The following is an 11356-nucleotide window of genomic DNA, read 5'->3' as shown; positions in this document are numbered from 1 at the left end:
ATATATAAAACATAAAACAAAAACGACCAAATGGATTGAAATAGTCACATATATTTGTAGCGATAACATGCACTTTTGGTACTAACATCTTTCATTAATTTCTCAATCTCGAATTGATAATAGTAAAATACTGAATAGCATATACGCTCCTACCAGGCAGGCCAAGAAATCCAGTGTATTAAAAAGTAGGGAAAAAAAAAATTAAGACACGCTTAATTACAAGTACAACTACTGCAAAATAATCCACCATTATAGAGATTAGATTTGAGAGATAGATTTTGGGGGTCGACAGTTTTCCTAAGGGTATTTTGTCTAATTGTAGAGATGGATATAGAGGGATTTATTGCGTTGGAGGACATTTTAGTCATATTAGGTTCTTAATACTTAATCCCAATTCTCTTTATAAGAGAGTACTAGATGGGTGCTCGCGCGTTGCGGCAGTACCTGTGACGGTAAACTTTTGTTGCGTGTACGAATATCCATACATATGTATATAAACCAATGAGAAGTGCAAATATGCATATATATACATATGCAAACAATACTAAACATATCATATGTCAAATTGTCAATAACATATCATATTGAAGTTTTAATATCTTGTGTACACATAGTAGCAACAATACTTCCAGTTACATCAATAATGGAAATTGACCAGTCTTGCTATATTTGATGATGCTTTATTTTTTCATTGTTGTTGCCATTGACAATAAGGGACTTCAGTATCAATAGGCTCACAATTTCTTGTTCATTATCACGTCCTATTTTCCGAGGAATTCCTCCTTTTACGCCCCAAACGCCTATACAAAAAAATTCAGAAACCAAAAAATACAGAATTTTAGAAAAGTTGAACAAAGCTAATATGCATTATTAATGAGGATTTTCATGTTGCATGTACATGATTTTTTGGTACAACTATCATCCTGGCCATTAACCTTCTCTATATGTCAACTTTTTAGAGTTTAGGTATATATATCAAAGCATAGACGAACTGGAACAAAAAAAGTCTACACTCTGCAATGTTCGTAGATGACTCTTCGACCACTTTGCTTATGAATTGGTCATCTCGGGTTATATGTGGTCTCTAATAGAGTAATGGGTCAAGTGGGTAATATAAAAGAGATTAGCTTGAAAGTAGAGTGGTCAAAGGGGCTACGGGCATGTAAAACTTCTAATAACCTCGGAGCTATTGATAAATAAAATTAAGAAGTATTTAGTCAGATGTAGCACGTTGGGGACGCCCACCCGGAATCAATCTTTTTTTTTTTACCTTGTACTAAAAGATTACTCGTTATCCAACCTGCCCTCCCCATACTGTCACCACCAAGGCTTTGATATTGCTCCTAGAATTCCAAATCAAGATAACTTTTGGATAACCTGGTTACTCACTAAATCATGGTCATCTAATAATCTATAGATCTCAAAAAGGTGAACTGCAATGTAAAATAAACATGAAAGGAATGGTTGCAAATCTCACCTCATAGAGGGAACACGTATACCAGCTTTGATCTCATCCATCTCCCGTGGCCTATGAGCATCAGTGCAACATCATATGTACATTGGTTGCCACCAAACTTTACGTAGCTCAAATAAATTCTGAAAAAAAAGTGCAATACAAACAATTAAACGTGGAGAAGTAGATTTCTGGAAAGGTAAAAGTTTCAAAGACGTTTCTATGGAACCATGCAAGTGAGCCTGATATGTAATGACATGTTTTAACTTTTAAACAGTCATGAAACAAAAACTACAACATAATTAAAAATATGTGTTTCTCTAGAATATGCTATTCAAAAATTAAAAGTGATATCAAGATAATCACTTGTGCCTTTCAGAATGAACAATCAGGGGCATCAAGCTAATCACGTATGTCAGGACATTCACCGACACGGGGGACCTGAGTAGGTTTTCAACCATTATGAAATTTAGATAAATATGAATTCTTGAACGTACCGATTTATGTATTGATCAATTAAGTTTCTCATTTGATGAAACCCCCAAATGTTACACGAATTCTTTAACTACATCAATTGGTACTCCATTTGGGCTTGTCTAAACTCTATATCCAACACATTTGTTGTTGCCAAAACCATCCATTTTGGCACATTTAGTGTGTATCCTTCCATTAGTGATTCTGAAATCATGAAGGTGATAACCCATCTATTTCTCTAGTATCATTGCGAGAGTAAATCTCTTCGACGCATTCCCCTGAAACCAATGCGTCATTAAACATTTAGTAAATATGAATACATAGATGTGTACAATGTATGTATGACCATGAAGGAGCAACCACTCTCAGTATACAAACAGAATTCTGCATTTGATATATAACTACCAGTTAAATATGATATACAAAATAGCCTCAGTAATAACAGGGAACAAAAGAATCTCTAAAATCGTAAATGGGTCGAAGTAGCCAACCTTTCCAGGGTATCAGAAAGTCGCATCAAGAAATGTAATCACTATAACGTAAATACATAAAAAAAAAAGAAAATGAAATAAGCTTTTGATATGTAGTATCAATAATTTAGGTAAAACAAAATTATAATAAAAGAATCTGACCGCCGTAGATACATATGAACTGAATTTTTTTGACCGCCGTGGATACAATTGAAATCTGACCGCCAATGGACTGAATTTATAATAAATTTGACCGCCAATAAAGCGATCTGCAGAGAAATATATAAATTGAGATGCGATTTAAAAAGTGATCGAGAAAGGGTTTAAAGCGAATATGGGTGAACCCTGCCCGTTTTGATCTATCAGCTGCAGTAAGTAATCATTTGCACCCATGAAAATAATCAACACATGGCTAAACATCATTTGAACTAGATTCATCGTGGCCATCCATCCATTCTTTAAATCATCTATGATCAACAATTCTAATAAACAAACATAAATTATCATTATCCCCAAATCCATGTACAAAAGTATGTATATATATACACAGGGTGCATAACAGATGCAGATGACATAATTAACATTAGGGTTTTAAAAAAAATCATACCTTTTGAGCACGAAACGATCTGCTGGTGTCACGAATCTGCTATTGATCACAAATCTGCCGGTGTATATGGATTGATCACCGTCACGAATCGATGGGCTGGTGGCAGTGAATAAATCGATGAATGGTTTCTGATATTCTGAAAGAGAAGGGATCAATTAGGGAGATCTGAATTTAGGGAGAGACATGGTAAATCTGATAGAGAAGGGATCGAGAATGGATTTAGGGTTTATGTTTTGTGTGTGTTTCTTCTGATAGAGAATCGAGACAGAGGTTTTTTTTACAACATTATTGAGGGTAATTTTGTCTAATCGGGTCGAGAAGGGATCATACATGTAGTAAGTTGAGGGCATTTTAGTCACATCAGGTTCTTATTCCCTTAAAACCAGTTTGCTTTATAAGGGAGTATAGATAGATAAGATGAATAAACTATTGATATAAAAAGATTCATCATTTCTTTATTTAAAGTGATGTGTTTTATAGTTACACAGAACTTAATTTGAATTGACAATTGTACCCTTCAATCTATTTACCAAATGTTTTTACCATTAAAAATCTCCGATATCCTTTCTTCACTTTACATTCACATACCATGTATCTTCCTTACTATAAAACTCCATCACTTTCTCTTTTTGTAGACTTGCAATCTCATGATCACATACAGGATAGTTAATTGTCGGGTAAGGACTCTCTAAAGTTAGTAATAACTTAAGGGGTAAAGTTAGGATAATCTCCACCTTTGAACTAAAATCAAGGGTCAAGATTCAATAATCATTTTTGAATCTTAACCTTTGATTTTAAATAAACAGTCAAGATCTCTCCAACTTTACCCTTTAAGTTGGAATAACTTGAGGGAATCTCTATCCTTAATTGTCTGGTTAAATAAGACGATCTTGTTCATTTTATACTTTGTAAATAGTTATATTTTATATTTAGCTTCATGAAATTTTCTTTCATCCAAAAATCTTTTATGTAATTTATAGATTGGCTGTGAAGTTTAAGATTTATGTAATTTATAGATTGGCTTTGAAGTTTAAGATTTGGGGTTGTAAAGTGTTAACATTTGGAATGTTTTTCTAGGTGTAAATTTGTATGTTAATTTTTATGAAAAAATAAATACAAGTAGATTCCACAATGGTGGAAATCGATAAAACTACTTTTGAGATCTAGAACATCGTATATATTGTAGTTTAAAGGTTTTCATTAAAGTTGACTAAACACCAAGTATTTTATGAAATTTAAGTCTTAATATTTTGACATATTTTGACAGTTATAGAAAAATTGAAATGTAAACAGTTTACTCTTACCATGTGGGTGTAAAGAGGTTGATTTCATATCTATATTTATATTATATTATAAAGCAGATTCTCTTTAGATTTTTAACATTAAACTTGAAATTTTCAATATTGATTTTAAGTACTTTTCCAAAATGTCCCTCCTAACTATTCTATATTTATCAAAAATAATTATAATACCCTTTCTTTCTCCTCAATTCTCAACCAATCATCTTTTTTTCTTTCTCCTCCATAAATCATTTATTCCTCCAATTCATTCAAAATCTTTTATCTCAAAAACCGTACATCGATAAATTATAAAAATTGTATAGGTGTTCTTAAAATTTTATGCTCTTTCATTAGAGATGTCATTTGATATACTTTCGACAAATTTTTAAATCCGACGGCGAAGCCCGTACGGCTAAGGCATTTGACTATCATACTCTATGACATATCAACTCCTATAACCTATCATACTCTATGACCTAGGTATCACCCCACCATCTCACCGCCGCAACGCACGGGTACTTGGTATAGAAAAAATTGAAGACATGAGAATAGACTCTTGACCTTTGATCTAAAGGTAAATATATTAACTACTTCGTTATAAGATTTTTAATTTATTAAGTAATTTTATAATCGTGAGATGTTAACATTAACATCTTCCTTGATAACATTGTTCTCATTCTCTACCGTGTGGGGATGCTCTCAATATTATTAGACAAAAAAAAAAAACAAAAAAAACATAGGAATATCTATTTATTACAGTACCATAGCTTAATGACAATCTTATCATTTATCTTTACTTATTTGATTTTTGTAACGCTAATTACAAACACAAGTATCATGAGAAACTGAGTCAACTCAGTGTTGATGTAGTAACACTTTTTTTTTCCCTTTTAAAACAGGGAGTTATTGGATTCATATATAAATCAGCAACGTGAGACAAATATCAGGATTCGGATATCAAATTTCCCATGGGATACGCAATTTATTTTTCTATGCCATCCTTTAGTTCCTTACATGGAAAAGACACCATACAATCACACCAGAATATACCCGATATATCTGTAGCACAGTCAATTTGGTATACGCTTGATAATAATTGATAATTAAAAAAAAAAAAAAAAAGAAGTTTGAATGAACTAAGAAGATGATCTTTTGGCAACAAATCTGAATATGACCACTTCGAATGAATAAGATGCCAAAAATAACTTGGAGATGCAGAAAGAAAAAATTAACAGAAAGTGGAATTTAAATAAGTGGGAAAGTTAAAAGTCAAAGATCTTCTTTCACACGGATATATAAACTATCATCAGTATATATATTTACCTTGGAACTTCAAGTGACCAGCTTCTGATGTGAAACGAATTAGATATACATACTCCAGATCTGACTTTGATATCACCCTTCTCAGATCTCTTCATTGAAATTCATCATCATCAATGCTTGAGTTTTTGACCTTGCATAAATATATGCGAAAATTGCAACGTTTGTTGTGCCGAATAAGTTGTTGAGAAAGCTAATATGACATTTCGTACGCCTCGTGATCTGGTGTTTTGTATATGAATCCCGAGTCATCACTGGATCGCCTCTTGACCACACTCGCCCTTTGCATGAGTCGAACCAATGCTTGCACAACTTCAGACATGGGAGGCCGGAACTCTGGTTCGGGCTGTATACAAACCAAAAGATCATGTTTTTACAAAAACTTCACACTCTGTATGCTATTGATTTTTGCAGATAATATCCTTTCATTTTGCCTTTGCCAAGAGTATTTTGGATATTTCAAAACATGTGTCAAGGCTCAAGAGAGACGACTTTTCATTAGAGTCGACACTTACACTACATGATGTGAAATTAACATGGAGCATCCACATTAAGAAAGAACTTTTTTTATAACTTATTCTAGGGTCCACCTTGTATGCCAAATCATTTTGTAGATAGGAGTTAGTAGAATCTTTAGACGTGTAGACATATATCTAATTTATGATGTCAAATCTGAATTCAAGAACTTTACCTGAACACAAAGGGCAATGATGTCAGCAAACCGAGACAAAGACTTGGCAGGGTACATGCCATTTAACGTAGGATCAACCATTTTGGCCAACGAATCAATGTCATGTAATTGAGGAGTGGCCCATCTTACAAGTGATTGTTCAGATCTCACTCTTGAGCTACATATCAGGAATGCAAATGCAATGAGATGATGTGTTTGAAACTATTGGATGAGGATTAAAGAATGAATCCATCCATAATGAAGAAAATAAAAGCTACAATACCCAAATTAAGTGACTTGGTATCTTAAGTCATCATGTTGTCATGTAATATAGTATGGAGCTTACCTATCCAATGGCTTCCGACCAGTCAACAGCTCTAACATCACCACTCCAAAGCTATAGACATCACTTTTTACGGTGTATATACCAGACAAGGCGAATTCAGGTGCACTATAACCAAAAGAGCCGACCAACTGTGTAGCTACCTATAGAAATTTGAGCGAACTTATTTACAAAATACACATTACGAGTACCACACATCAAAGAGAAACTCTTAAGAATGCCAAAATCGTTAGGACATTGAAGACCTTTTTTGCCACAATCTTAAAATTTTCACACCCTCTCGCACAAATAACTACAGATGAGAATTAAGTAACTCAGTAGTTTCTTATAACTTTTCTGTTAACAAGCAGGCTCATTGACTCCAACAGTTAGCTTGAATCAATTTAAACTTTAAGTAAATATAAAGACTTATTCAACTTGATACGAAACTAAACAGGGAAGAACACAGATAGTAGAAAAAAGATGAGAGGATATAAACTTAATATACATAGGCCAGGTACATCAAGTTACCTCCCGTTCTGTGTTTGGTGTAAGGGCGGCTAGACCACAGTCTGACAGATGGGGATTGAGCTCCTCATCAAGTAAAATATTTGCTGATTTTAAGTTTCTATGTACAACAGAAGGTAGGCAGACTTCATGCAAGTACCTGCCAAGAAAAGAGTTTCTGTTAAAAGCAAAATGATAGGATAGATCAATGAGTAGTTTAATGTTTATTTGATGACATACTCTAAAGCTCGAGCAGTGCCAAGTGCAACCCTAACACGTGCATTCCATGTCAATGTCTTACTCCTATCATCAGCAAAGTGAAGTAAATCTTGCAAACTACCATTTGCAATGTAATCATAAACCAAAAGACGTTGACCATGCTCTGCACAATATCCAGCCAGTGGAACTATGTTCGGGTGCCTCAAGCGTGACATGTTTGAGACAGCTTCAACAAAAATATCTTCTTCTTGCAGTGATAATGCCGCATTATCTATTTTTTTAACAGCCATGATCTAGGAAAAAAACAGGCTTTGGTGCATAAGCACAATAGCATAAAATATCTACCATATAGGGAGGTTATGATGATGTCATGCAGAAATGACAATGAATGTACCTTTCCGTTGGGGAAATCTGCTTTATAAACACGACCCAAAGAACCTTCACCGATTATATTGTCCTGAGAGAAACTATTTGTTGCTGTTTGAAGAGTTGCAACGGTGTAGGAACTAGTGGTTATAGGCGATTTTACTCTCTTTGTAGATGCACTTTTCCCTCGCTCAAATGTTGAGTTTTCTGTTGGTGGAAGCTTCAAATCAACTATGCTGCTAACTGTGGGTTTTACCCTCTGCTCTTGCATTTCTGCATTAACTGTTCATGAGATAAACAACACATTAGTGGATTTTCATACGAGTTTCATTTTAAAAATTAAATGGCAGAGATCACTAAGCAACACTTCCGTAGACCACTACTCAACTTGTAAGTTGTAACCATTACTACAATAGTCCTCCAGTCACAAAATAAGGGTAACATTTGACTAGAATGGAACCTTGCCTTTACTTTAAGAAAGGAGTATTATTAATCGGTAAGTATTGAATAAGTTATGTGACTTGACTTATAACCTGGCCCATAATAGAACTTGCAACGGCCAAGAAAGACAAAACACAAAAGCTTAAGATTCAGATGGAATTATATGTAATGCGATGTGATAAACTGAAGAAAGATAGACTTTACGAACCTTTCTCAGCACTGATAGGATGGTTTACTGTGGCAGGCCGCGTAATATTTTCCTTCCTTTTCCCTTTCTTAAGGCATAAAAGAAACACAAGAAGTACAAGAAGTATGAAGAATGCAGAACCCAAACTTATGCCTAAAATAGCACCAATGCCCAACTTATTTCCACTGCTCGTATTTGATGATGGAGCATCGGACCCCGTATGTGTACGCGATGGAGGAGAACGGCTGCGATTATTGTGAGTTTTACCTGGAGGCGGTGGTGTATATGGAGGTGGAGGAGGAGCAGGGCCATTGTCAAATGAATTTCCATCGTATCTGTTATATTTGAATAAATGCGCCAGAAAACAAAATCATTACATAGAGGCATACAAGATAGAACACACAGGCAGCTAGATATAAATAGCTTACATGAAAGCAGGAACGGAAAGAAGCTCCCGGGGTATCCATCCGGTGAAATGATTGTTTGCTATGTTTCTGTGTATGAAGACAATGCATAAGATAACCGCACGAATCAAGATGACCACCTTATATTAGAGTTTAAACTTACACGTCAGTCAAAGGCAGGCTCGTTAGGGAATTTAAAGAACCTGTTAATTGATTGTTCTGCACATGACTGCCAGAAACAAAAAGCATCATCAGAATTTCCAAATAAGTTAAACCAGTAGTTTAGTAATTCGTAGCCTTATTGAAAAAGACTCACAATTTAGAAATGCTTGACAACGAACTGAGTGAATTTGGTAGATCTCCGGTGAGGTTGTTGTTTGAGAGATCCCTGCATCAACATGTAGCAGGTTAGAATGGTGGTAAAAGTAATATTTGGCATAAGTAAAAGAATATAGTGTTATCTTGAAATACAAAAAATGAACGCATATATCAAACAATATATAGTCTGAAAATGTTTTCACTTGGAACTTACAAGGTTTCGAGGTTAGTAAGATTATTGAATATATCTCCTATATTCTGAGCAAGCAGATTGCGACTAAGGTTCCTGAGAGGGAGAACATAGCAGGATTAAGCTTTCTATTGATAGAAAGAAGCATAAGTATCTTTATATCCTGGCATCGTTCTTACATGTAATTCAGATTAAACATCAACGAAATGGAATATGGAATATTTCCACTTAAATTGTTATTTGCCAGATTTCTGCACAGTTAAAATTGCGTTTGAATTAGCAGAGGCAACAGAAAGATATATGTTGATAAAAAATATAAAACATAAAAGACTATATATATTGAAGTCAAGAAAGATAGATGGAGAGATAAAGACTGAAAAGTGATACAGGCTAGTAAGATTTGGGGGTAGCTGATATGGAAGGGCGTCGTGAATGTTGTTTCCACTTAAATCCCTAAAAGCGAAAGGGGATAAATTATCATAAAAGCAATAATAATAATAATAATAATAATAATAATAATAATAATAATAATAATAACAATGAATGTTGCGAGATTAGTGTGAATGAAATTAGATCCTCACAATGTTTTAAGTGAGGAGAGACCCGACAACAGGTATCCCAATGTTCCATCAATCCCTAAATCAGGAAGTTGACTGTCAAGACAAGAACAAGAATGACATTAGTTAACACGTACAATATATATATGCAGGAATAAGTGGATGAAGATGGAAGGGGAACGGACATGGAAACAACGGAAGAGGCGTCGCAAGTAACCCCTCTCCAAGACTCTCCACAGGGGTCACCGGAATTAGTTTTCCAATTAGTTAGCTGTGCAGCATTGTTCAATGATGTGTACAAAACCTGCAATGCTTGTACTAACAAAAAAATTGTATCACATTCGTATTCATTCGTATTCACGATAATAACATAAACTACGTATATCAGTATATGTATGTATCACTTTCAAGCAGCAGCAGCAGCAAATAATAACCAGCTAGCCTTACTTGTTGTTTGACCAATTATAAAGATACATACACTATTAATTAATATTAAAAATTTATAAAACAATCATACACTTGCAACAAAAACTAACAAATAAAATCATCAACTAGAGTATGAATGTAGAATAGATCTATACCAGCACAGCAGCTAGCCTATAATAACTTAAAAATCAAATAAAAAAAAATGTAAAATGAGGTGTCGACAAAGACATACCGTCAGTTGGATCAGTAGTGGAGCGAACACATGTGATCAAGAAAACGCTAATAATCACGGCGACCGACAGAAAGTGATCACGCCGATTTGTGCCCATTTTCCCGAAACAAGCAGACTTTTATTTGACCTATACCAAGACATGCAATGACCGATCGATGCAAAAACTAACACATTTTTTCAATTACACACACAGAGATAGAAAGAGATTCGAAGCTTGGATAGCAGACTAAAAATGAAAGAAAGAGAGAGTAATAGTTGGAAGGAACAACTAACTAACAGAGAGGGAAGTGTCGGCGAACAAAGCCTTACGACCTTTTTTTCTTTTATTATAACATATTTTATTCCGTTATTGTTTTTTTAATATTAAGATAGTTTTTAAGTTAAGAAATTTATTTAAGGAAATGTCAGTAGCATTAAAATTGAATTGTCGTGGATTTTAAGTAACTTAATTAATTTTATTTTAGAGAAAGTGGTTTGCTCGATTAGCATTTTCGTCCCTGTACTTTTTATTTATCACTAAGTGTCCCTGTGCTTTTCCATTTCATTGCCAGACATCTTTGCAACAAACGGCCGTCTATTTTGAGTCGTTAAGCCCCTCACGTACTTGCCACGTGAGGGTAAAATCGTCCACTTTTACTTAAATAATCACAGCCTTAACCACCAAGGAGGCTGCGACGACCGAAAAAACGAATCTCGCCGGGAAAGCTCAAAAACACGCCGGCAAACTTGAAAGACCGATTTCTCCTTCGTTTCAGCGAGTAACAACTCGAAATTAGCACCAAAACATTCTAAATCAGATTCCGAACAAATCCTTGGAAACTGTTTTCTGTTTAATCGGCGCCGAAAAAAATGGTGAGTCGTCGGAAATTTTAGAATCTCGATTTCTTACTTGTTTCTTCGAAATAGAACTCGA

At 34.6% G+C, this 11356-nt stretch overlaps 1 protein-coding gene and 1 long non-coding RNA gene across 2 annotated transcripts; both read right to left on the bottom strand.

The window, feature by feature from the left end:
• Nucleotides 1-611: 611 nt before the first annotated feature.
• Nucleotides 612-2017, bottom strand: LOC122590789. Its single transcript, XR_006322607.1, has 3 exons — nt 1951-2017; nt 1478-1596; nt 612-800 (listed from the first exon to the last, which is right to left on the bottom strand). It is a non-coding gene; the product is annotated as an uncharacterized LOC122590789 (long non-coding RNA).
• Nucleotides 2018-5497: 3480 nt separating this feature from the next.
• LOC122591126 (protein STRUBBELIG-RECEPTOR FAMILY 8) lies at nt 5498-10721 on the bottom strand. Its single transcript, XM_043763341.1, has 16 exons — nt 10444-10721; nt 9971-10103; nt 9810-9881; nt 9616-9681; nt 9408-9479; nt 9253-9324; nt 9037-9108; nt 8884-8949; nt 8745-8810; nt 8338-8651; nt 7717-7970; nt 7344-7615; nt 7128-7263; nt 6621-6760; nt 6296-6452; nt 5498-5950 (listed from the first exon to the last, which is right to left on the bottom strand). The coding sequence occupies exons 1-16, from the start codon at nt 10538-10540 to the stop codon at nt 5798-5800; spliced, it is 2142 nt and encodes a 713-aa protein (XP_043619276.1). The 5' UTR covers nt 10541-10721; the 3' UTR covers nt 5498-5797.
• Between the last annotated feature and the right edge of the window lie 635 nt (nt 10722-11356).

This window comes from Erigeron canadensis, chromosome 3 (assembly GCF_010389155.1).
Source record: "Erigeron canadensis isolate Cc75 chromosome 3, C_canadensis_v1, whole genome shotgun sequence".
NCBI classification, from domain to species: Eukaryota; Viridiplantae; Streptophyta; class Magnoliopsida; order Asterales; family Asteraceae; genus Erigeron; species Erigeron canadensis.
This window is presented reverse-complemented; position numbering and strand designations above follow the sequence as displayed.

Bases quoted from the DNA above. Each gene is read 5' to 3' on its own strand.
- LOC122591126 (XM_043763341.1), bottom strand. From the start codon at position 10,540: ATGGGCACAAATCGGCGTGATCACTTTCTGTCGGTCGCCGTGATTATT. The intron at 9,682-9,809 runs GTGAGGATCTAA...TTTCGCTTTTAG, and splicing joins CTCTCCTCACTTAAAACATT to GGATTTAAGTGGAAACAACA. The intron at 6,761-7,127 runs GTAACTTGATGT...AAATTTCTATAG, and splicing joins CACCAAACACAGAACGGGAG to GTAGCTACACAGTTGGTCGG.